General features: G+C 41.0%; 3 protein-coding genes and 1 long non-coding RNA gene across 8 annotated transcripts in view; all 4 read right to left on the minus strand.

Annotated features, from left to right (window-relative positions):
• The window catches only part of LOC135346990 (uncharacterized), a 128,195-nt gene that overhangs the window by 87,310 nt on the left and 14,012 nt on the right, over window positions 1–26,873 (minus strand). The window contains exons 12-16 of one of the 2 annotated variants that reach the window (XM_064544766.1): window positions 13,070–13,144; window positions 12,947–13,015; window positions 12,834–12,896; window positions 12,451–12,590; window positions 11,917–12,178 (exon numbers count right to left, since the gene is read on the minus strand). In XM_064544766.1, coding sequence (XP_064400836.1) covers window positions 11,917–12,178; window positions 12,451–12,590; window positions 12,834–12,896; window positions 12,947–13,015; window positions 13,070–13,144 — 609 coding nt within the window. Of the gene's footprint in view, window positions 1–9,731; window positions 9,862–9,964; window positions 10,311–11,916; window positions 12,179–12,450; window positions 12,591–12,833; window positions 12,897–12,946; window positions 13,016–13,069; window positions 13,145–26,873 lie in introns of those variants that run through there. The other variant, XM_064544767.1, reaches the window with a different exon arrangement.
• On the minus strand, window positions 4,584–6,330 carry LOC135347039 (uncharacterized). Its single transcript, XR_010398223.1, has 2 exons — window positions 5,577–6,330; window positions 4,584–5,416 (listed from the first exon to the last, which is right to left on the minus strand). It is a non-coding gene; the product is annotated as an uncharacterized LOC135347039 (long non-coding RNA).
• LOC135347026 (eukaryotic translation initiation factor 4E type 3-like) lies at window positions 6,370–9,692 on the minus strand. Its single transcript, XM_064544844.1, has 7 exons — window positions 9,674–9,692; window positions 9,418–9,618; window positions 8,897–8,969; window positions 8,682–8,840; window positions 7,309–7,512; window positions 6,803–6,887; window positions 6,370–6,495 (listed from the first exon to the last, which is right to left on the minus strand). The coding sequence occupies exons 2-5, from the start codon at window positions 9,486–9,488 to the stop codon at window positions 7,507–7,509; spliced, it is 309 nt and encodes a 102-aa protein (XP_064400914.1). The 5' UTR covers window positions 9,489–9,618; window positions 9,674–9,692; the 3' UTR covers window positions 6,370–6,495; window positions 6,803–6,887; window positions 7,309–7,506.
• LOC135347009 (dynein axonemal heavy chain 12-like) lies at window positions 21,878–25,978 on the minus strand. 4 transcript variants are annotated; one of them, XR_010398187.1, is made up of 8 exons: window positions 25,858–25,978; window positions 25,091–25,774; window positions 24,878–25,034; window positions 24,707–24,822; window positions 24,189–24,367; window positions 23,688–23,880; window positions 23,076–23,155; window positions 21,878–22,007 (listed from the first exon to the last, which is right to left on the minus strand). XR_010398187.1 is itself a non-coding variant. In XM_064544823.1 (7 exons), exons 2-7 carry the CDS (start codon window positions 25,136–25,138, stop codon window positions 23,132–23,134), a joined length of 717 nt encoding a protein of 238 aa, XP_064400893.1. In that variant the 5' UTR covers window positions 25,139–25,774; window positions 25,858–25,978; the 3' UTR covers window positions 22,017–23,131. The 4 variants fall into 4 exon arrangements, 3 of the variants coding, with proteins under 3 accessions (XP_064400891.1, XP_064400892.1, XP_064400893.1); XM_064544823.1 differs by lacking the exon at window positions 21,878–22,007 and having other exon boundaries at window positions 22,017–23,155; XM_064544821.1 differs by lacking the exon at window positions 21,878–22,007 and having other exon boundaries at window positions 22,015–23,880.

Consider the following 26,873-nt stretch of genomic DNA (forward strand, 5'->3'; position numbering starts at 1 on the left):
GCTGTACTAGTGCTGCTCATAGACCACACTTACAGGGTAGACTCTTTAAGCCTGCAATCAATATCCTAGCTGTCTCCAACTCTTCATCCTTCATTGATTCTTGCTTCTTTTGTTTCTGATCCATGTGGCATATCGCGCTCGCACGATGCTAGCCGGCAAAAGTAGTGGGAGGGGAGGGGCTGGTGTTTTATTCTTCATTTCCAAACACCAGCCCCTCCCCTCCCACTAGAAAAGGCCTGTATAGATCTATTTCTCTGGATCTATTTAGGCCTTTCTGTGATCTACAATTGTTAATTGTCTCTTAAAAGTGATAGTTGCAAGAGAATGCAGTCTGCCGCCTTTATGCAGCTTTATGCAACTTATACTGCCTTTATGCAGCCTGTGCATACGCAGCCACTGCCTTTATGCAGCCGGGTGGACTGGCCATCCGCTTTGTTTTTACTTACGTATAATTATACGATCTCTTTTTTATTTCAAAAAAGGCGCCAGACATGAATAGAAGCAACATAAATTTATTGTAAGCAACATGATACTGCCTTGATGCAGTCTGTTGTGCCTTATATATGCAACCTGCTGCCTTGATTGCAGCCTGCTGCCTTATATGCTTCTGCCTTGATGCAGCCTGTTGCCTTGATGCAACCAAATTTATTGTAAGCAACATGATACTGCCTTGATGCAGTCTGTTGTGCCTTATATGCAACTAGCCTCCTACAAGGCCTAATTATTAGAGGAAGAGCGGCCTGGGATCGAGGCTAATATGCAACCTGCTGCCTTATATGCAATTAACCTTCTGCCTTGATGCAGCCTGTTGCCTTGATGCAACCTATACTGCCTTGATGCAACCTATACTGCCTTGATGCAACCTATACTGCCTTGATGCAACCTATACTGCCTTGATGCAGCAACCTATACTGCCTTGATGCAACCTACTGCCTTGATGCAACCTACTGCCTTTATGCAACCTACTGCCTTGATGCAACCTATACTGCCTTGATGCAGCCTGTTGCCTTTATAATTAACTAGATAACTTATAAGACAACAGAAAATGTACTACACTTCAGTATAGCTGACTGTTAGTGATACACCATTATATCCATAGATACTGTAATTTATAGTATCTATATGATTATATCTATGGCAAAACTTCATTAATCCAAGTTTTCGGTAAGGTTTTCGCTATAGTATATACATGCATGTATATAGTTACACATAATGTTATTACAATAGTCACGCTTAGAAACAAATTTATGCAATGAATAAAGTAGCTATTATAATTATATATCTGAGACCTGTAACAACACATTATTATAATAATTATTATTACCATACATGCACTTAAACTAGTTGAAGAAACTGTGTCACAGAGTTCAAAGCGTTCGTATCGAATTTTAGTGAGTTCCATTCTCTAATAAATATTATTCTTGGGAAATAAGAGTAATCATTATAGTATATACCGTATATAGCGGGTATATTTCGATGGTATAAATTTTCGCGGATGTGGCTTTAGAAAGGTTTTCGCGGATTTAATTTTCGTTGAATAGCGCCTTTTTTTTGCAGCATGCATGATGAAATATTAAATTCGCGGTTATAAATGTTCGCGGTTCATGCCTAATCCGCGAAAACCACGAACATTTATACCGTCGAAATATACTATGTTAGCATATCTGCATGTGATGATACTGGGCTCTCTGTATAATTATATAAAACCAGTTTGTCTTTTTGCACTTTCCCTTATGTGCAGTGACCAATTCTAGCCTCGATCCCAGGCCGAGTTTTCGCTTTTATAACGGTTAGGCAAACCGTTATAAAAGCGAAAACTCGGCCTGGGATCGAGGCTATGACCAATTCAAGATAGGTCTGCCGAAAAAATTATACCAAGGTACTACTAACCGTGCAGTAGCTATTCGGTTGTTATTATTGTCGAGTGGAATAGCTGATTCGAAAAACCATGCGCTTAACAGCATTTATAATTACCATTTTTTCAATCGCATAAAGATAATAATACAGTAGATCTATTATAGCACACAATTTTGGAGGAAATGTTTTTAACAACAATCATGGTCATGCAATCATTACCCAACCGAACTTTTAACAGTGAATGTGTTCGGCATGCACACTTTGATGCCTGGCATGGCATGCAGCAATGCAAAAATGCTCATTTATGATAATTATAATAATACAAAAAAAACCTATTGCTAATAATTATATATGCTAGCTATATATAATTATAGTAGCTTTATTTTTTTTAAATTGACATCTCTACCGAGGCATCAGCAACCGTGGTGCTTTCATTATAAGTGATATATCCTACAACAATTCAATATTAAACAAATTAACATCTCTTTGGGAATAGCTATATACTATGTCTCTTTAGTAATCATTTTTCAGATAGTTTCGTCAGTGCTGAAAAAGTTGTTAAAAAGTTGCTGAAGAGACGTGTGAAGAAAACGAGATCGCCTGATTGGTACACTGCGCTTGATTTGATCACGATGTTTATCAAGATCAACACCGTCTACTCGGCTATTGTTGGGATGACACAATCCACTGATTTCTGCAGCAGCACTGAAGTTGCTGCAAGCTCAGTTTTCCTGTCCAACTGTGTTCTACTGGGTATTGCTAGCGAGTTAATCGATGCTTTGGATACGAATTTAAAGAGCAACAAAGAATACCGTATATATATTATATATATAGAGGGTATAATAATGTTCGTGGTTTTCGCGGATTAAGCATGCATGAACCGCGAACATTTATAACCGCGAATTTAATATAGGCGCTACTCCACGAAAATTAAATCCGCGAAAACTTTTCTAAAGGCACATCCGCGAAAATTTATACCCTCGAAATAATTATACCCGCTATATACGGTATATCGATAAGTCATTCAATCAATTGGTAACTATCGGCATGATTCTTATTGTCACTATTTGCCTTCCCTTTTATTTACTGGCCGATAATTTCCAGCCTCTCGATTGTGCGTTCAGTTGTGACACTATTGTTACTAATGCGACCATCAGCACAACCACATGCAACCGGACGGCCAACAGTGGAGTTAGACTGGGGTTTACCCTAACCACGCTTATTATCGTCCTCATCTTCTCCGGTGTTTATTTCTATCATGTTCGATTAGCTGAAATAAATCGAAAAAAGCTGAAGAGTAATTACTGGGAAAGAAACAGTGGTGTAGAATTTTAAATTTTTCATTATAATTATCAAGTTGTATTGTCATAATTATAATTATGCTTTTTCTCAGAATTAACTATAATCAGGAGTAGCTATACATAAAGCTAATTAAACTTAATGATTCAAAGTTCCTAATATGTAGGTATGCAGTGAAAGTGATATAAGGTCTGAAGTGGTGTGGTCCATATTGTGCCCTGCATTATCACTCCTAAAAGGGGTGGGGCTGGTCTTGCAGGTACAGTAGACTTTCGCTATTCCGGCTCTCTGGAGTAAGGCCACCTCGATATATGCCGGCCATTTGGCTTGGCAACGAATGCTAGCTATATGTTTACTGCAAAAACAACTCACCCTGAACTACGGCCACTCGTTTACCGGCCAGTGCTGGCTGTCAGGTTTTCAACGTAATTTTATACGTATATTTCGGCCGGATATGACGTTGTGGGTGTGGTTTAGCAAATAAAATTTGATTACACTTAAATAGAGAACAGAATGATTCCTTATCCCTCGAGACAAGAACTGCAAAAGTAGTATTAGATTAGAGGTAAGGTGTTAAGCCGCGGCTATTTCCTGAGCTGCAGCCACCTCGCTATTCCGGCCAAGCTGCATGAGTGACCGAGAGTCTACTGTACACTGTTATAGGAATGCTATGAACTTTACTTCCAACTTTAGGTATTGAAGAGTCTCACACTAGGCCCTCATAACATTATTTTTACCATTATTCTATTAATTCTCGGATCGAAAAATGTGCTTATTATTAAAAATCCAAAAATTAATGCGACATAATAATTATAACATAAACACAGCACACATGCAAAGCTAACTGACACATGTACACGACATTATTAATATAATCATGATTCTCATAATAATTATTCCTTCAAGCCATGAAAAGGTTGTTATGCAAAACTTAATGTAATGATCTTTACCAAAAATGGACATTGACGCTATTACCGTATATCTTCTAATTTATCGGACAGCAAAAAATAATTATTTTGGAAATTGTCCGGGTATAATTAGAGCATGCGAAGTGTCCGGAATAATTAGAACAAGCAAGCAGCTGCATGCGAGCTAGCTAAGTTTAATAGAACAGGGTACGACTGAATAGTTGCACTAGCTATCTAAAACTAGCTAATCAAAGCTATCTAACTGCAGTACTGTAAGTCTTACTTGCCGTCTATGAATGATAACTCAACTTTTCAAGGTAGTGTCCGGATATTTAGAACAAATGTAATATTAAAGTACTGGAGTGTCTGTTGTAATAGAACAACGAAAATTGCCCAAAAGAGTGTCCGGGGTAATTAGAAGTGTCCGATAAATTAGAAGATATATGGTAATTTATCTACACCTATAATGCTAAAAACTATTCCGAGCATAATTTATCAGGGCCTACATTACACACTGTGCATATGGCAAATGACACTATCATTAGTAACATACAAATCTTGAGTATAAGCAATAAAAATAATGAACAGTTTGTGCTATGCTAATAATAATTTTTTTTTTCTGATGTGTTCCGAGCTTTCACCTTTGACCCTCATTAGCGAGTCCCCATCAACTTGCATGGTGACTATGGGACGGACTTTGACCTGGGCTTGTCATAGCGACTGTAGTCTGGAAACTCGGTAATAGTTTTAGAGAACTTGACTTTCGGAGCCGATCTCCTAGCGTCTCTACAGTGTGTGGGCGTGTGTGGGTGGGGGGTAATTTATAAAGAACAGAAATAATGCTGCAACTAAAGTGACTGCTATAGTGTACATACACGATTGGTAATACACAGTGACACTAGCAAGTGTATGCAATGGCCGAGTGGTCTCCCAGTAAAGTGTAGGATAACTCACTCTGTGTGTCTCTGGCTCCTGGAGGACCTCTCACTCTTGCTATCAGCCTGGGCACAGAAATCAAACAATGTAGGTAGCTACTAAAGTCTATACTGTTGGCTACATTGAAACCTGTCTATACCCTACAAGTAGCGTCTATAATACAGCCAGGTTAATGGACCTCCAAACCTCTGCCCGGTGCATGGCCACTACCAAACAGGTATGATACAGTGCGTACGTAACTCTACTGTATTGCACACAAGCTACACACATGTACAGTGTCTCTCACCTCATGTGACTTGCTGTAGAGGCGCTGTATGATAGGAGTGAGGGGGGAGAAGGTTCAGGTCATACCACCACCACGTTTACGAGCCTCTCCATTAGCATTCATACGCTGAGCTATTGACGTCATATGCTTCCTGTGTGTGGTGGGAGGGTGTGTGTGTGTGTGTGGGAGGGTGTATGCGTGTGTGGTGGGAGGGTGTGTGTGTGTGTGAGTGTGTGTTGGTGTGTGGATGGGGGGGTATGCGTGTGAGTGTGTGGTGGGGGGGGGTGCAGTTATAGTGTGTGTATAGGTACCTAGTTATAATTCAAGCACAGACATGTTGCAGAAGTTGAACATCTTTCAGCAGCCATAACTTTAGTACTGTGACCCCAATTTGATGATTTTCTGAAAGCTTAGAAAGAGACCTTTCAAATGATGTATTTCAATCCAATATTTAGATGTTGCCATAATTCAACTTTGAACCATGGGCTATTATTACATGCAGGGTTTCATATAGTGGGGGGGGGGGGGCGGGAAGCTTCCCCCCCAAAAGAAAGGGGAGAGTTTGAGTACTAGACCCAACACACGTCTTTTGCTAGAGGATGATTGTCTGTCTTACCACAAATCTATTCATTGCTTTTGGTACATGTGGTTTCTAGTGTTGTATACGGTGCACAATAACAACCAGCATACCAAGTTACATGGAGTTGCTAATAGGCACCAACAACAAGGGGTGTGGTAACCAGAAGTTGGCGTGGCCTCCAAACTTTCACGCTGGCGTGCGCGGTTTTCCCCCCCAAACTTAAAATCCTAGATGAAACTCTGACATGGTATCGTGCTAAATCTGACATCTCCCAAATATCTGGTACTATTTGAAAGGTCTTTTTCTAAGCTTTCAGAAAATCATAAAATTGGATCCACGGAATTCAAGTTATGGCGACTGAACGAGTCCACTAACCAATTGATTAAACGGGGGACATGTACATGTAGTACATACCTGCACATTAATTTATACTATTCACTCACTCTAACACTTCTTGGGGGGTGGCTGTTCGATAGTCAATGGTATTATGGTCCTCCCCTTTATCTGCCTCATGACCTCTGTCCTTTGACCCTCGTGACCTCTTCTTAGCAGCAGGATCTGGGGGTACAGGGGGACGATTGGAGGATCGTTTAGGGGTAGTGGATGGTTCAGGGGGCGCCTTCCGCACAGGTACATGTACTTGACCCCTGCTGGGGGGAGGGGAAGGTTGATAATTCAAACGTTCAATTGTGTCATAACAAGAGTAGAAAAGAGTACTTATTTCTTGAATTAAAAGTCGTAACTTGAGTTGGTGAAATCCATTTAATAAAACATGTGCCTCTTTATGTCCTACATGTATCACATGGTGTAATAAATCTACCACCTTTTTATCTGGTGGAAGGGACCTGGCTCTAGCCTTGGTGAAATTACCCACTTGGGTACAAAACCATCTCTGCATGAGATAATCATCTTATGTTATATTTCTTAGAGCTACAAAAGCTAATAACGAGGCTGTACCTGAATGAGATGTAGTCCTGGGTGGTTGAGGAAGGCGACGACTCTCTTACTGTCCTCCTTGGACACGCTACTTGATAATCTGTACCTATAGAGGAGGATACAGGCACTGAGGCATAAATATAGAACCTTTTTGCAGTGCCTTACTGGGAAACCTATAGAACTACATTACATAAGCACAAATCAATAATAGTACAGTACGTGCACTTGCAACAGAGATTTGCCAATTAAAACCACAATTACATTGTTAGCTATGAACATTACATTATCTATAATATAATTTCGGCCACTTCTACAAATAACCTAATCTACCAAAAAAGGGTAAGTAGAAACTTCAGAAACCCCAACTTGTATGTACTTGAGAAGGAATAATGAATGATGACTTCAAAATTTAGGGAAAGTCCCCAAGAGGGAATTGAACCCACGCCTTACCTTATCTATCATCTAATCTACTAAGCCACCACCCTAACCACTAGGCCACACCTATTCTGTCCCTAGCTTTATTACACCTCTTAGTCATCACTGTTGTACTCCTCAAAACAGGAAATGGGTGTAGTCTGAAACTACCTCCAGCCCAGAGAGAGGTCATGTGACTTGAGAATTCTCTTTGCCAGTGATGCTTCTATATTGGAAATCTTATGTACCTCATTCTCCCCTCCCCCGGCCCCACCAGCACCGGCTAGCAGGGGTCAAAGTGCACCACACACTCACACCTGCACAACAGAAACAGAAGAACAATTAACTTAGTAATCGATCAGCTCTGAAACTAGAGTTCAGATCACGAATCTGAATTCTGAAAGCTCTCGTTCAGATGGTATGCTCAAAACACAAATTTGTAACAGGCTATTTTCGGATAAAGACTATGGCCATGGCATAACAGGCCCACACAATTCTTCTGAAATGGACTCTTTACTTTCAAAAAATAATGTTATCGCACTCTTCAAACAGCTCCACCACAGAGCTCATCTTAACATCCTTCATTTCTAGGGTACTATAATCCGCTCTGTAACTAGAGTTCTCATGGTCTAAATTGAAAGGGTTTTCTGATTGATCTTAACACATTATCAAAAGGCCTCTTTCTAAGCTTTTAGAAGATACTGAAATTAACATTATTGTACCAACGCACCCTTCCAACAACTCCACCCTAGAGCTGATCTCCTCAGTGTTGATAAAGTTGAGGACCATTTCCAGTCCAACAAAACATGAGAGAATACTCGTGAAATCCTCGAGCTCTTTGAGAGGACAGGCTGTACGATGTCTTGATCGAACCCTCTTATCCTCACACTCACACCTCACACACAGTCACCACCGCCCACACACTCTGAGAACTGCTCACCCACAGCAGCCAACAACAGCTCCTACCATACCTTGGTCTGAGGGGGCGGGGGATTATGACATGATTATGATTGTGATTTCAAATGTAAAACATTCTTCAGTGCTTGTATCTAAGCACACCATTGGAAAGGTAATTCTGAGCTACATGTATCAGGTTTCATACAGAGGGGGGGGGCTGGGATTTCCCCCCCCCCTTGAACTCTGAATGATGTCATAATAAAATGTATACTAGTAAAATGTCATGATTTGAAACACACGAAAAGCCCAAGTTGCACCTCAGATGATCATTTCGTAAAATCATTTCGTAAAATTTTACGATGATCATTTCGTAAAAAAAAGGAACAACCTCCCTGAAATAAACGTTTCGCCCTCCCAGCTAACAATCCTGTATGAAACCCTGGGTCTATTGAATGGATAATATGAACACAAATTACGGGCTCTCAAAGATAGCTACCAAAACTACTGAAATTTAGAAAACAGTGTAAGGCTATCATGACATAGCCGTTGCTTATCACAGAACTTGTATACTATAATCATGGCGCCTCACTGTGTGCATCTTTCTGACTTTGAATGACCACAATCCACCATGAGCATTATCAGAGTCCTCCCAAATAGGTCTCCTATTCTCATTCCTCATAAGATGGTAGCTCTCTCTCTCGCCCAACTGCTCTATGGGACGAATATTGTTGACCACACCCCAAAATGCCTGTTGGTGGGTAGGGGGCGATGTATTGATATTATAATGAACGTGATGGACATCACCTTGATGGTCTTGACTGTACACAAAGGTTTGAGATTCTCAAAGAAATCTTTGGCAGTTGCTCCTCTTCGTGTACTGTATGAATAATGAGAACATTCACAATATAATTATAATAACACGCACACACCATATTATAGTACAGGGGCACAGCACAAAATACACTATAGAGTACAACACTAGTAGTAGATACAGCATGGGACAGAGGGCCAGTTGCCTGTATGACTATTGCATAAAACACGAGGATTCTCATGCTACATCTGTTTTATATCACGATGACCCCGTACCGAATCATGCCTCCAGGCTATGCGTAATATAACAGGGAAGGGAGTGTATGACTTGACTACACCTTGTTACCTGGACACAGCACAACGATACTTTACAAGGAGGGGGACAGCACAAACACAGAACTGGCATAACTAGCTACACACACACAATGGCCACCACCAGATATATAACTACACCATTTTGTCCCCCTCTCAACTATCCAGTTTCTACACAAACACACGTACGTACACACACTCACGCGTCATGCCAAAACATCCACGATGAGTTAAGGAGATAATTATCAGGGTCCCCCCCACTAGGCTCATTCATTCACAGCCACGGCATCTTCCCTTGCCTTCCTTGATAGCCTGGGAGAGCTGGTCCGCATCTCTTCACCACCTCGCCCTGTTCTTAGAGTACTGTCTTCTGCCACTGTACCGTCAGCCATCTTGTAGGGAATCTAAACAAGTGGGCGAAACTAGCAAAACACAGATGTAGTTTATTTTAGTGACGACCTTTTTCTAGCTTAACAAACAGTTTGTTCCTTGGACGACCTTTACCATTATTCTTGCACACTGGGCCATATGCATTTTATAATGAATTCACACAAAAAGCACAAATCAAGGAACTAAGACAGTACAATAATTATTATAAGAGAGTTAGGTTCTATTGCACATCACAGGTTTTCCTCTGCACAGGTTTTCTGTGTGTGTGCAGATATAAGTAATTATCATGAATAAGCATAATGACAGGTGCAGGTGTTCTGTGTCTGCATGTGTGCATGATCAACATAATGGCAGACTTACTTAGCTGCTGCTGACTGACAAACTTCAAATGCCAATGCTTCCTTTCCCTTTCTCAACAGCATCTCCACCAGAGCTCTGTAAGTAGCGGCCCCTGGATTATGCTGTCTCCACAGTCTCAAGGCCTTGTCCATCGCTATTTGTGTGCCATTAGCAAGCTGAGCAATTCTGACATCACTTTGCTCTGCAGGACTCAGTCCCAGTTGTACAGCGTAGGTGTCCACAGTGTCAAAGTGATCTGCCAGGTCCAACATGTCTCTCTTTTCAATTTCAGTGTCAAGTTGAGAGTCGGTCACTTTTGTATGCTCCTTCAATTCCTCAATGGTCACAGTCCTCGGTCCACCAGCTCCTGGGAGAAGGAAAGGGGTGTGGTTAATGGGGTGGAACCTTTGAGAGTAAACGGACATTATTAACAGGGCTTCATAGAGGGGGGAGCACGCTCGCCCCCCTGGCAATTGTGAATTTTTGTATTGAAAATAATAGGACATAACACACAGTGTTACGGCCTGTGACACACCAACCAAACAAAGAGCTCTGCCTTAATATTCATAACAAGAATAGAGTTCTTTACGATAATTAAGCTGCTATTCTTCTACTCTGTGTGTTCCATACGTTCACAATTTCTTCTTCTAAGGCACTATCTGTAATTTGTAAGTACATGCAGAGGGAGATTCAAGTTGAAAAAGGCTTGTGTCGCTCAGGCTATGGCTTTATCTAGTACTATAATTATGCAAATGAAATTTCTGCATTTTTCCACAATCAGGGTGTCATACAGGATTTTGAAGTAGAGGGGGGAAATGAGAAAAGTAATCAGAAAGTGTTGCTAGAAAAAGGTCAACTGTTATTTCAATACCCAGCTATGGACACTCAGTCATAATTGAAAGGGGGAGCTAGGGGAGGGATATCCCCCCTTTCCCCCCTGTATGACACCCTGACAATAATAGCGATATACGACAGTCTAACACAAACATTTCCTGGGGGGGGGGGCACGGGTAATCACCTCGCCCTCCATTTTTCTGAAATGTTAATTTTGCCTGCCCCTGTCACGTATGAAGGCCTGACATACTCTCTCTAAAAGCAAACCCATATAGCAGAACACTACAAATTCACTGAACAAAAGCTCAGCACAGTATATTTATGTAATCCACACATACCTGAGGGAATGGTGTGTGGATATGAAGTGAGGACATCTTGTGAGGTCTCTCCTTCAGTGACATCAGCAGCTGTGTCTAATATTGAGATACAGTATTTTACAACAACTACTGGCGTGTATATACCGATAATCTGTTACCAACGGCACTTCCTTACTGGTATATAGCTGTTGATCACTCATCACCGTCTTCTTAATACACACATGTTCCATTGCAGGAGACAATTTGTCTGAGGAGGGAATATTTATAATACAAAAGTGATAACAAAACAAAGCTTACCAGAAGTAATGTGCTGATCATGATCATGTACTTATGAGTAAAAAATATTAATAAGTGTATGTATGGCCATACAAAGTCATTTGTAGTTTCTCAGGCCTTCGCGCTTGGAAATTGGCAGCTTTACAAAAAAGAAATATCACGTGACCTCAAATTAAAGGCACTAAAAGAAAAGAAAATGATAAATTTACATGGTTTTTGGTCATGAATAATTATAACTATGACTAAAATTAATTAGTAGAAATTATGCACTTCCGCTTATTGAGGAAGTTAGGGGTGTGTTTCAATTAAAAATCTATGAATATCATTATCATTAAATATTAATTTATCAAATGTCTCAATCCGCTTGCTATTTTAGGAATTATAGCCTGAGAAACACCAAATTGACTTTGCATGGCCTATACTGAATTTTGAAGTGTTAATTGATAGAAGAAAAGCCCAATGCATGTGTCTCACTGTCCAGTTACCTAGTTACTACTGATACGTGGTGAAGTGAAAAAAATGCACAAACACTGAAAATATAGTTACCTGTGATGCTATCAGCCAAATTGATGAGATCCACAGTGGGCCTTTTGAGACCATCTGATAGGAGACTCCATGTTACATGTTGTGTACTCAGGAGCTTGGCCAACATTTCACGCAAGCACGACACATTATTTCCACGATGCTCGCTATCAATGTTGGTGAGAACAAAATGACTGAGACCTAAAGCCAATCCCAGATTGAACCAGTAAGGGCTGGCACTTTTAAGTTTCTCGTAAACATGTTGTAGATCGGTCATTGTCAAAGCCTGTACAAAAGCAACAATCAACAGGGTTTCATTTGGTGAGGGTTACCCTCTCGGAAATACCTTCTAGAGGAAACTCAATGGGAATACAATTGAGGGGTTCTGGTGAACAATATTCTTAAAACAGGGCAGATATAGTAATGAATTCCTGGGGTCACGAACCCTCTAGATATATACATGTCATCAACACCCTAATATCATGCACGTACACCATTTGCTCCCCTTGCCAAAATGTCAGGAGGATAAGTAGATACAAGATTTAGAGTACTGCCTACCTTGTGCACGTTCAGCAGGTGAGGAAATTTCTCCGCGATTAGAACGATGTCACTCTCAGGGATTTCTTGATTGAGTTGTTGGTCTCTCACTCCAGTCTTCTTACACACATCTTCCATTACTGTAACAGAGGACAATTCACCTCAAGAAAAATATTGGGCCAAAAAGTAAAAGTATTCTATATAAGCGACATAAAAAACTTAATTACAGCAACCATTGGAGATATTTTAGGACACAAAAAACTGTTAAGTCTGAGTTGGTGCTACAATTACATCAACTACACAGTATCAACTACACAGGCACTGAATTATACACGAGGATTAACATGATCAGGCACAGGACAAATTAATGATCATAACCTGTCGACCAAACGGCACTTTCTTACTGGTATGTTGATGTGGATCACTCGTTGTATTGACCACATGTTCCATTGCAGGAGACAATTTGTCTGAGGAGGGAATATTTATAATACAAAAGTGATTACAAAACAAAGCTTACCAGAAGTAATGCTCTGATCATGATCATGTACTTCCGTCTTCAAGCACACATCTTCCATTACAGAATTACCTGAGGAAAAGCAGACACAGCTCATGTAGTACGTCTGTCAATTAACATGCTCACTCAAACAAAGCTGTTGATCACTCATTCCAGATCCAGTGCTACTAACAACATTGGCCAGAGTCCCACATTGATTGACTGAAAACAACAAGAATTACTATAAATTGACATCATGCACATTGAACCCTGAACCCTCATACATATACAGGTATATTATACCTGAGGGGGATAATACAATGATACGAAAATACTTTGTTATACTATATTATAGTACACAAATATAAAAACTGCAAATATTTACGTATAGTGCTACATAACTACCGGAGTATTGCAGCTGATGTCTCTTTCCTTCAGTGTTCACATCTGAGGAGGCTTCACATGTAACAAAGGAAAACAAAGATAAACTCCTAAATAGTATATAGTTGCAATTTACCAGAAGGTAACAGATGTTCAGTATCAGTAATTTAGTAAGTCCTAAAGTGATGTATATGCCATGTACTTACCAGATTGTGGCTGCTGATCACTCTTTCTCTCAGTACAAGTACCTCCCGCGTACGTAGCAGACAATGGTTTTCCTAATTATGAGTAAATAAGTTAACTTTTAATTATACAAAAAACGACTGTACTCACCAGAACCTTCGCTATTGTCCAGCCAGATTCTATGTTCATCACTGAGCTCTCCCCACACACGTGTCTGAAGGGAGCACTTCCAAAACTTACAGCCACTCCGTTCAATCACATCAGCAAGATGCAATTTGCCAGTGCTCTTCTTGCATGGGCAAAAGATGGCTGTCTTGGGTGTGTCGTTGTTGTAATGCAACACTGCACAGGACAATTTAATGCTGTGCAAAATTTCGTTTCGAATCATAGGGCATACTTCATTGCGAAGAGAAACAGGGATGTCGATATACACTTCCATATATGAGAAGGAGTCGATCAGAGTCACAGTACACGGGAGATCGGAGATTTCGTACTGGATACAATTTTTAGCAAAAATGCTTGTTTCGCCTGAAGGGAGCAAAACTTTCCAGCCCACCCTCTTGATCACGTCCACAACTAGACAGCAAAAAACTCCAGAGCGAATACACCCACTACGAAAGTAGATAGCAAGGGGCGCTATTGTGAAGGAGGAACGAATTTTATCTAGCTCAGCAGGTGGGATCGATGTGAGTAGAGATGGCATGAAGAACTCGGCTTGGTGGATAGTGGACTCCACTAGTGCAATGGGAGCAATCACGAGAAGCTTTTTCATGATCAACAGCATATCTTCTGGAGAAAAGATGCCTTCAACATAATGCTTCTCGAAGAATTGTAGGAACTCTACAGTGACTATGCCTTGATCTCGAAATCTCTTCCACATGGCCTCGGTCATTCCAGGGCTTAGCGTAGAGCGTGATTTGATTTCAGCATTCCTCAGGGAGATGGCGTGCTGTGAGAGCTCGGTGATCTTGTCTAGTGGAATCTGGGCATCCACAAACACTGTGTTGGGGAGAATGGAGGGATAGTAGTGCGCTATGCACACGTTGTCAAAGAAGACCAGAGCAGCTTCAAGATCTTGAAGCGCGTAACGAAATCGAGTGGCTAATCGGAGACATTCTTGCTTGCTTAGTACACCTCGCTCGAGAGTGGCAGATAAACTCTGGAGAAGTGAATCCAAGAAGGACCACCAGATGGGCATTTTGACTTGTAGCGGAATAGAACGCTCAACGGCAATTCTAATCCTATTGGCAGTGGCCAGTGAATCATCATCTCGGCTGATCGTGTTGAGACCAAAAATCAGATTGTTCAACGCTAGATCGTTGTACACCAAAAGCTTCTTGATATCGGGTGGCAGCATGTTGAGAATCTCTTGATTCCTCTTGGTAAGTGTATCCAAGCTCTTGAGCTGATCTAAAAACGTGCCCACAAAGATCATCTTTGGCTTCTTGTCTTGTGAGGTATGGGACTCAATGGATCGAATGAGACTCTGAAGTGTCTCCCCGAGGGTCATGTGAGATGCATGAGGACTACCAACAAGCTGCCCATCCTTGTAGTACTCGTCAGAAGGGAAACTGGAGAGTTCGTCAATTAAACGCAGGACTACCAAAGCCACCGAAATGTGCTTGATGAAGAGAGGGCTGATGTCGTGGAATTGGGGTTGTCCGCCGCAGTCGGTAACGTACACCCAGTTGGAATCAAACAGTTCTCCTTCTTGCTGGTCACTGCTCAACAGTTGGTCAGTTCCCTGTGAGGCTGGCTTCAGCTCTTCTGCCACACCACTCACTACACTCGCTATCACTTCATCGATGGCTTCGTCCAACATTCTTGCAGAGCCAGAAAGTTCATCGGAATCGTTCGTCGATGGGCTGGATTTGGAACCAGATTTTGTCTTGGTTGTGGTCATCCTCTTGGGAATCCTTAATGCCGTGATCATCTTTTTCAAGCTCTTGGCAATTCTTGATGCCGTGGATCGATCAGTACTTTTTTCAACTAAACGATTGGTGCTTTCTTGTGATAACTTGGCAATGATTTGAGCTAGTAGATTGCGCAGCTTTGACTGAGACATCTCTTCCCAGCCTCTTCCAGTTGTCTTGAATTTTGCGTTGGACACAGGTCGAATGCGTATTGGCTTTTCCATACAAGGAGTGCTGTCACGCTGTAGTGGAGGGGGCTGGTCAGTTAGCAGGTGCTTGAGGTTGGTCTTCCCTGTTCCCGCAGGTCCAAACACGAGCATGTTGACAATGTTGACCAAGACGTGTCCGTGCTTCATCCCCTCATCAAACAACCGCTTCGATTCTAAACAGGATGTGTGAATGTAACTAACTATATGCAATACTTCAGAGCTAGGTGACAAGTTGGACTACCGTAGAAACTGGATTATTAGCGCATGCGCTCATGCATGGGGTCAATAGCAGAGCTCTATATTCTTATATTCGAGAATGCGCCTATAATGCAGTCATAATATTATTCTAGCCCCACCCAGTAACCGGATGTCTCTGTGACGAGTGATGTTTCGAGGCAAGCTGACTCAATCTTATCATAAATATATGTTACAGTTCATTTTACACTTCATTTTAAATTCATATCGTTTATAAAAACAATCATATTGACCAAGAACTTGGAACAAAAGGAGTCTCACATTCTCTCAGCATGATCAGACAAGGTAACAGCATGCCCAGAGAGTCCTTCCAGATGGATATCACCAGATATAATTATAGCTACCATGCACTGTACAAGCTAGCTCATAGAAATCAATTCAAAATGTTCACCAAATAATTCGCATGCCATGTAAACGTAGCGGGTCATTTTCGTGGGGTAAAAATTCGTTCCACTCGAACACGGTGATGTTTGTGAGTGAAAATGTTCATTGCCTGCACTGCATTGCATGCGTTCCAGTAAACCACGCCTAGGTCAGCTTGCCCACGAAAATAATAACGAATATCTTACCACACAAAAATTATCCGCTATACGGTAGTCTGTCAATTGGCTTGGCATAATCAACCCTACAGGTTAGGTAGTCCATTGGTTTGGATATAGCCTCAACAAAACCAGTTATTAGTGTTTCAGATTTTGATGTTAAAGTCCCCCACACGCCTCAGGGTTAATTGTATTGACATTCTGCGCAACCAAGACAGTGTGAAAACACAATACAATAACAGTACTTGTGATCACACATACATGTTGTATTGTAAACAAAATTACATCAAATCATACGTAACTTGGTGCATGTACAATAGAGTACATTGAGTGTGGAAGGCAACTAGGTAGCTCTAGTTATACAATAGAAAAGCATTTAATGGAAGGACCGGCATCGATCTGCTACAAACAATGGATACAGCAGCTGTACGTACATAAAACTTTAAAGCTTGCTAAGTGAGTGATCCACCAATGACAGGGAATGTGGCTGATCATTACAGGAATGTGCTATGGATGAATTAACATGATGATGTCACTAAGTACACAGTACAACGTTACCAACCCAATCACTCAATCACAGTGACTGTACATGTATGTGTGCATATATTGATGCAATGTCTGATAAACAGTATCCATAATTAATTATAACACATGTACCACAGTGTGTGGAATATAGTCAAAGGAACAATGCTCTAGCTTGATCAAACCAGGACCACATGGAAGGGAGTAAGCAACTAATACACACCATATAAATACATGTCAGGTATGTCAAACACACTTGTAGTAATGTAAGTTGTGTGTGTTGACCAAGGCTAGGCGGGCTAATCATAGATTAAGTCTACGCATGTGCTTGTGCAATTAATCCATGATTTGAGTGGTTGTATACAAACCTTATTAAGGTAATGAAAGAGGTGAAGCCAACAGTTTAATAAGAGCGGGATTACCAACATTGAAACATTAAGACAGCTCACAACAGCTGTACGTACACACTACATGTATACAGTAGAGGACAAATTAAAGTTTATGATGCGTTTGTTAACCCGAGGCACTCCACAGGCTATAGTAGTCAATCTGTGTGTCTGTGGATATGAGTCTATACTCACCCGGATGTGATAGCACTGTATTGGTACCATGGATAGCCTCAACACAACAAGGTTTTATAATATTAAAGGTTAAAGCTTTGTTGTCGAGCAAAAGCTAAAAAGCATGAACTGCACGTTGGCCTATATGTACACGTGACTTTGATTTGAGGCTGTAAACGTATAGACCTCAAACTAACGCCGAGGGTTTGCACTTCAGTTTGATTCTGTTGCACAAACAAAATAATTGTTTTGTGCATGTGCGCTCAAGCTTGCAATATATAGGTACTGAGAGCAAAAACATTTTAACTTTCCTCGTAAATAATTGGAAAATGCAGAGCGGGATTACAAACATTGTACAATGGATTTTGTACATACAGTCTACTAATAACTATAGTCACGGTAGAGGACAAATTAACGTTTCTGTTCTGTTTGCATATAATTATAGTCTCTGCATTTGTGCTGATTCTGTTGCACAAGCCAGTGGGAAATGCAGTAGCTAGGAAGGTACTGAGAGCGAGCGGAAAACATTTGAACGCCCAAGCACAGGAAGCCACACCCACTTTCCTGCGCATGACAGGTGTGGTCACTAAACGTACAAAAGCTCAATCTGAATACCTAGTGCTGCTCACTGCTTATGAATAGCTCCACTTTAGCTTATACTATAAGGCCTAGAGGGGTGCTCATCTCATAGCTGGATAAGCAAAACAATTGTTTTTGTGCATGTGCAATCAAGCTTGCAATATCAAACCACTAATCATATTCATAGTAATTAAGGCTGATAATGTAAACACAGTAATCACTAAACCATGCACAGGTGGTACAGTCAAATTCCTCAGTCACCAAATATTCCAGTTATATGGTACTATATGCGAACGAAACAGAAACTTTAATTTGGAAAGTTGCTACAGGTACGAGTGATTGCAACTATGAGCATCAACACTCACTGTACTATAAAGTTCCTTGCTCCCCTCACCTTCCTTTCTCCGTCTCTCTGGCCGTCCTCGTATCTCAGCAATCCAATTCTCATCGTCATGTATGAACCTCACATGCCATTGTATCTCAAAGACACACTTCTTGATCTTCCCCTCCACCTCCTCCAGCTCTCCCTGCAGTTGTCTCCGGTCCTGGTCAGTGATGTCACCAGACAGTCTCTGTTGGAGGGCAGCTCTTCTCTGGGGGGAGTAAAGAATATATATACGACTGAATGAACATGCAGCTGATACAAATCACTACTGCACGTTATAAGGTTAACAAATTGCGTACAATCCACATAACAAAATATAAAGGTCAGCAACCACTAACCTATTCAATCAGTAAAAGTGGACTTATAAAACATACACAAAGGTAGACAAAAAGCAACCATTCATCATACAATGGACAGTACATGTACACACATTGTCGTTCTGCTAGACTACGTGTACCACTCTAACCACGAGAGTAGTAAGTGCAACTGTCAACACTCACCGTCTTTTGACTCTTCAGTTTACTCTCCTCCTTAGCCTTCCCCTGGACAAGGTGAACAAGACAAGAGTGGGTTAGACTGTGTGTTTGTGGTCACACATTATGAGTTGTCTATAGGTGTAGCTACGAGGGTCAGGTAAGGATATGAGACTATTACAAACTGAATGCACATGAGGTGTAGGGTATGTTTGCCAACATTGTTTGACTCACTCTCTATCGTTCCAGATATTCAGTAACCATGGAAATGTATGGAGAGAAAAGAATATAATCACAAACCTGTACACTATGATGTCAATAATTTATATTACACGGCATGTACTCATACGTACAACTCAAACATTACTGACACAAGTACAGTCACAAGTCAGTGCAGTGTCCCGCTCACCTTCTGTTTAGTCCAATGAGACACCAGTGTAAGACACACATGGAAACAGAGAGAGGGGGATGATGGTAGGAGCAGTGAGTGCATTCATACATGTCTGTATACTGTAACTTACCCTCTGTTGTTCCAGTAATCATTAGCAGTAGTCACATTAACAAGTAGTAGGACAAGGACATGTAGAGAAATGAACATGTTCAAATACACGAATGCATTCACACATGTATACATCAATTATTGCAAGTACACGTCTGTACAGTATGAAACTATCAAGAGCAGTACCAATCCTAAATAAAGCCACACAATTTCTGCCTTCATGCAGTAGTACATGTACACAAGTCAGTCTAGTTTGCCATTAAATATATAATGCTCAGCTAGCACACACTGACAATAATAAACTCACAGCCTGTTGTTGAGTAACAGTCCACAGAGGGTACATGTGAGGAGAGAGGGATATGAACACACTGGTAGTAACTCAGTACACACTGGCTAGTACACACACAGGTACTTAGTACTAGCAATGGCAGATAATGGAAGGGTCAGTGGATGGGTCAGTGGAAGAGACGGTGAACGGTACAACAAGCATCTTACATGTACAACTTTGATACGTACGATTTTGTTTGTCGTACAATACAACACATGCACTCCATGAGACACACACACAATCACAACATACCTCAATGTCACTCTGAGACACATCAAATGGTACATGTGAGGGAGAGATTTAATCTTAACACACATACAAGACATCAGATCAGTTGAACGCTGGTGTGTATGGGACTGACTACACGTAGCAACAAGTGGAATACATCTAGACCTGGCACATTAAAGCTCTTGGGAACAATCTTGAGAAACCAAGAACTTAATTAGTTGGGGAATTTACATGTACACAATGTACACAATGCATGTACATGTGTGGTATTTCTAAATTGTGCGTAAAAATAATGGGACTACGAATAGTACAAGGTTACTGTTCGGAAATTTACGTACATGCAGATTTAGGAAAGTTAGTCAGTACAAACATTTTGGGCAAGTTTGGAGCATGTGTAATGTGCCCTGGCCTACACCTGGGGTAACCACAAACTGGGAGGCTGATATCGTCCTCGTAGCCGTGGTCTACCCTATACGAGGGAGAGGGTCAGCTCTAGAGGACAAGGGACACACTATAGTCATGCTAGGTAACCAGTACATCCGTACACATTGCAGCTGAACCATTTTAGTGTGTGGACATTGAGTACCCATAAGAAGCTCACCTCCTACAGTAGTCCAAATCAGTGTGAGGTCCAACATAGGAATGAGTGTGTGCATGGGAAGAGACAAACACGATAATGTACCAACTTAGATGCATATTCTATGAACCAATAAAAGTATTAAAAGTACAACCTAATAAGTTTTGTAGTTGGCAATATGCAAATTAAGAGGCAAAGACGTTTTACGATTTCCTACAATTAGTGTAGGAGTTCCTATAGTAACCATTAAAATTAGTGTACACGTGCAAACACAACTTACAAGCTGTTGATCCAGAGAGGGAGAGTCCACAGGGCAAACACGTGGGAAGATAGTAAATGAATGATTACGAGGTTGAATGTGATCATACTAAATATTTCCCTATATAACACTATGGCACTGCACACACACAAGAGTAATAATGGGGAAGTAGAAACATCACAGAATATGCAACAGACACTAAATACTCTGACAACACACACCAACTTACAAACTGTTGTTTCAGAGGGTCAGTCAAAGGTGAGGTGGAGATGCATGAAATGGAAGAAAGAGAACATTAGTGCAGTGATACAGTAGACTGGTGATTGCATGACACAGGGGAGGGGAAACAATTGTGGACAGCCAAACATGCAGACTGAAACACTTGATTAACCATGCATACTTTCAGGGAATACTATACGAGTAGATCTACTGGTCTCAATTAAGGAATAGTATCACATTCAGTTATCCGTATGTGCTCTTCTTTACACTGTCTACCTCCTAACAACAAGTGCTCAGAGCACAAGCATGTCAGCTTGGTAGAATGTGATTGCACACAACGTACCTCAATCCATTCCTGTTGTCCATCCAGAGAGAGTGGTACATGTGGAGAGAACAACAACATGAGATAAAACACGTCACACTGACAGGGTAGAGTGTAGGCACTATACTGTGATGAATGAATGATGCCAAGTGTGTTTATGGGTGGTCAACAAGTACATCTAGGCACTAGGAGAATGCACTGATCATTGAGTATCTATCTATCATGTGAATATCATACCCTATCCCCAGGAGTGAGTCCCTCCATCAACTGTGGGGAACTAGCAGCATTCAGTGTTGTAGATTCAGCCATTATCAATCTCAAATTAGTTCTTTGTTGTTTAAGGGGCTAGTTCAAAGAGGGGCGTAGCTTGTAGGTTAAATGAGGGAATTCCCCACAGCAAACAATCATTAAGGGAATTTCCCAGCCAGGAATTTGCTGAAATTTCAAGCACATTAAAATTGTAGACCACAGTCAATAATTGTATCAAATGATCACTTGAGGACAACACAATGAATGAGGTATAATTATACAAAAACAAAGTGTGTAAATTATGTTCAGTTCAAGTTCAGGAAGCAGCTGTCACAGACTCTGACCAACTTCTTTGAGGAGGGCAGCTGGGTGCTTTGTGAAGTGCACTGTTGGCAGAATATCATCCTGTGTGTGTGTGCATGTGTGTGTGTGTGTGTGTGTGTGTGTGTGTGTGTGTGTGTGTGTGTGTATGGGTGTGTGGGTATGGGTGTGTGTGTGTGTGTGTGTGTGTGTGTGTGGGGGGGGGATCCATTAATTAATGAACGTCTGAACATACGTAACAGTACATACATGACTGTACATGTAGACACGGCTTATAATAATCATGTGTTGGAATCTACAGGTAGGCAGTGGTATCCATTAGTATCTGTTACTGAGGTATGCACTAGAATAGCCTAGCGTATATAGACTAACAGGGAGACGGTGTGTGTGTGTGTGTGGGCGTGTACTACAGTACACTAGAATATTTGGGCCCAAAAAAGCAATCACTGATCTCTAAACACATCATTAGATGGTATTTCAAAGGACAAATAATTATTTAGATGGTATTTCAAAGGACAAATAATTATTTCTAGTTCAGCTGTTTGCATAGCCTGTGTATACTAATCCTAAAATCTTATCATTACCACAAGATCACCATAGAATGTTGCTATTCTAACAACATCCTGAGCAATGATGGCTTCTAGAACTTGTATGGTACTTTTTAGGGCTAATATTTTCTGGCTAATCTGCGAGATAAAATTAGACCCTCGACAATTCCCCGCTATAAGGTGGTATCAATGGTAGATGCTCTTATCTACTCTTGGTGGTATGGAAACTCACATACAAATTATGGTAAGGATTTGAAGTAGAGAATGGGCTGGGACTAGCTTGCATATACCAGCAGATATACCTGTATAGCTACTAATCTGTCCACTGCATGTATGGAAAGTAGTGTGAAGGCTGAACAGCATGCAAGTCTCAGCATAAAGCGTTAATTGGTAGATCCCCAGTGTTCTATGAGTTCCCATAGTCTAGTTCTAGAAGCCATCATTGCTCTTCTTATTTATAACTATACTACATGCATGTACATGTATTTATACTATTTGCATAGCAACATTGTATGGTGGTTTGTGGTAATGCAGTGAATGATTTAGTATTTTGCAAGGTCTGTGCAAACAGCTGATAGTGAGCACCTAGTAGCACTCATTGTACCTGTAGTCCTGCCTGCAGCTGTTGGGTCTGTCCTGCCAGACAAGAGCTCTCTTGTATCAGCTCCGGTCCTCCTCACTATCCTGTGGGGGTGTGTAAGGTGTGTGTGTGTGTGTGTGGGGTGTGTGTGGAGTGTGTGGGGGTGTAGAGTGTGTGGGGTGTGTGAAGGTTACAAATTATATGACAGATTTTCATCAACGATTCATGGACCAGTAAAAAATAAAAATTAAGAGGGAGGTTTGGTTATTTTCAAGGCACGAAATGTTTGAGGTTTTCGAGGATTGACCCAGAAACAGGCAGGCTGGTAAAAAAATTAATTAAAAGGGACATCGAGTTTTTAGATAGTTTCTGCACATAGAGAAGTTGTTAGGCTTCCCCAAACTATGTTGTGGAAACTAATAAGCCTTATAAGGAAGTAACAGTAGTTGTTGGGTTCACAAACGAACCCATGAAACTTGTAGCTTGTAAAACAGCTGCATTTCTAACATCTTTATTAGGTACAATAATACAGCACTCACTGATCTAAGCACATGATTAGATAGACCAATAATTCAAGCCCAAGCCAGGCCAAGCGCAAGCCAAGCGCAATTCAAGAGTGGTGTTATGTAGACTCACCGAGGCTTGTGACAGATCATCTGCTTCAAAAATGATGTTCATACAGTTGCTCATTTGAATGATCTCCCCCGACATGAGACACAGCTTCTTGTTGTTATCCAGTACAGTGTTCATGGACTCCATCCACAGAGTGTCCATAGGACCATCAAACACCACCCACTTACTGTCATCATTTTGTGCAGGTGCAAACTCCCTACACACACAGATATAAGCACTGATCAACCACGCAATGATACGTACGTAGCTATCAAAATGGCTGTAAAAAGCGCAAGGATATTATATACTTTGCTTTTGCTAAAATTGCCAGATTTCTACTAATCACAAAACTTACATCTACATGTAAGCACACCATTGGAAAGGTTGTTCTCAGAGCTAGCAATTAGATTTGAAATTAGAGAATTTGAACAAAAATTACAGGCTACCAAAAACAGCTGAATTGTTGAAAAGCTATAGCTTTTGTTACAATAGAGCGCAACTATATATGCACACGCTTAGGCTCACCTGAATGTGTTGGCTACCACACCATCAGTCCACTCGTGTGACACAGGGTCAAACTGACCAAACAGTTGACCCTTAGTGACAGCCTTGGGGTTGATGACTCTATAGCCTGTCTTGTTCTCTTCCATCTGTTCCCTCTCATTGATTAGTGTGAGTGTGTCAGCTAGTACATGTGACATTGCCTGGTGGTGTGTGTGTGTGTGTGTGCGTGTGCGTGTGTGTGTGTGTGTGTGTGTGTGTGGGGGGGGGGGGGTTACTACGGTAGATGAATAGCAATGGTATTGTATAGGAGGGGGGTTGTTAAAACACTTTAAATTCCACTACAACATGACCTTAGAAAGCACAAGTGGTACTGGGGCTCTTTAAACGGCCATAACTTCAGTTGCAATTTCAAATTTTGGGGGATTTTCTGAAAGCTATGAATCTAAAATTTGGTAGGGGAATAGTTAGATCGCAAAGATTTTTTACCGGCAAAATATTCTAGCCATACGGTAGGCCTCTCCTAGCTTATAGTACCATACCTTGGGTAGGTTGACGTCTATGATGGATCTGAGCAGTAACACGTCTTCATGTTCGTTAGGGTACTTCAGTTTCAGATGACCGGCTGCCACCAACACTGACTGGACTGCACGCATGCCTACAGTGTACAATAGTGAGTAGGTCGAGTATACAGTACAGTGGGTTGTACCCACCATAGTCAGAATGGAGTTGGCTGGAGAGTTGCTCTGAACACAGTCCATAGGTCATGACAATCTTGACGGCCAGATTACGAGCATCCACAAAACCATAAGAGTAGAGAGAGATCTCTCCAATCATGGCATAGTCTGGCACCACTGTACGAAACAACACCTACAGAGAGAAATATTGAAATGCATAGAGGCTAAATAGAAAGTACCGATAGTTACCTTTAGATTGTCTGGTAGTTCAGAGCGGCCAGCATAACCTGGGTTCATGGTTCATGGTGATGCAGACAAAGCACGATGGACGCAGGTTCAGAGTAGTGCCCTCAAATACAAATGTCTTTAGATGAGTTTTCACTGCTCTCAAGATGGACAAAATGTATAGAGTAATCATAGGGATTGTTGAACGGCCATAATAATTATAATTTTTTTTTTATATATAGATAATAAAATTATACTACCATAAAAGACCTCGATTTAAGGCGACCCTCCAAATATGCGACACCCAGGAGCTTCAGCAATTTTCTGACCTCTAAAAGTAGCGACAGCTACGTTGATAATTATTTTTTAATGTCGCGTTCTAAATAGAGGTAAATGTAGCCACTCCCTAGCCTCGATTGTAGCCCACTGGAAAATCAATGTTTTTAAGCGGCCTGAAATCGAGGCAAGTAGACTCTGTAAAGTTACCTCCAATTAGATGCGACCCTCTAAATATGCGACACCAGGGCTTCAATATAATTTTTCAACCTCCAAAAGATGCAACCTCTGGCTTCGTAATTATTAAAAAGTGTCGCTTTAAATCGAGATCTTACGGTATGAACCTACAGCATTCTCTAGGATGCTCCTCTCCTGGTCCTCCACTGACTTGTGATAGAGCTACTCACCACACAGCCTCATCTGACAACACTCCTGAAACAAGGGACAACAATTTGTTATAATTATGTTGGAGAACAATAAATACTGTAATAGTGCTGCTCACAAGCATCACTTACAGGAAGATAGACTCTTTAAGCCTGCACTCAGTATTGTATTCATTCTTGCTTTGATAGTTTCTGATCTTTTCTGATCACTTTTCTCTTTAGTTTCTGATAGATCCATGTGGCACCATCAAAGCAGAACTCAAAAGTAGGGAGGGAGCTGAGGGGGAGGGGCTGGTGTTTTATTCATTTCCCTTTAGCCTAAGAAGGGAAATGAATAAAACACCAGCCCCGCCCCCTCCCACTAATTAATTGTCTCTCAAGAACTTATGACAATTTATATATATATAGCACTATTGATGATGAACAACAGACAAATAGTAATAATTAATGTCCAAAATTGTATATAGACCACAGTCAATAATTGTATCAAATGATCACTTGAGGACAACACAATGAATGAGGTATAATTATACAAAAACAAAGTGTGTAAATTATGTTCAGTTCAAGTCCAGGAAGCAGCTGTCACAGACTCTGACTAACTTCTTTGAGGAGGGCAGCTGGGTGCTTTGTGAAGTGCACTGTTGGCAGAATATTATCCTGTGTGTGTGTGTGTGTGTGTGTGTGTGTGTGTGTGTGTGTGTGTGAGTGGGTGTGTGTGGGTGGATGTGTGTGTGTGTGTGTGTGTGTGTGTGTGTGTGTGTGTGTGTGTGTGTGTGTGTGTGTGGCTAAATCTGACCTTGAGGGAGGCTTAATTTATAAGGCCTAGGAACAGACCTGTATTGTCTGGGCCAGGTTTTGTGGTGGTAGTATCTGATAATGGGGATGGGTCTATGTGGTTTTTCTATAGGTGGCAAGCACAATTAACCTCTAATTTTGGTTCTTAGAAATTAGCACAAGGCATTAAATAGATAGTAGTGTGTGTGTGTGTGTGTGTGTGTGTGTGTGTGTGTCCTAAAATCCTTATCATTACCACAAAATCACCATAGAATGTTACTATTCTAACAACATCCTGAGCAATGATGGCTTCTAGAACTTGTATGGTACTTTTTAGGGCTAATATTTTCTGGCTAATCTGCGAGATAAAATTA

This window comes from Halichondria panicea, chromosome 13 (genome assembly GCF_963675165.1).
Source record: "Halichondria panicea chromosome 13, odHalPani1.1, whole genome shotgun sequence".
NCBI lineage: Eukaryota > Metazoa > Porifera > Demospongiae > Suberitida > Halichondriidae > Halichondria > Halichondria panicea.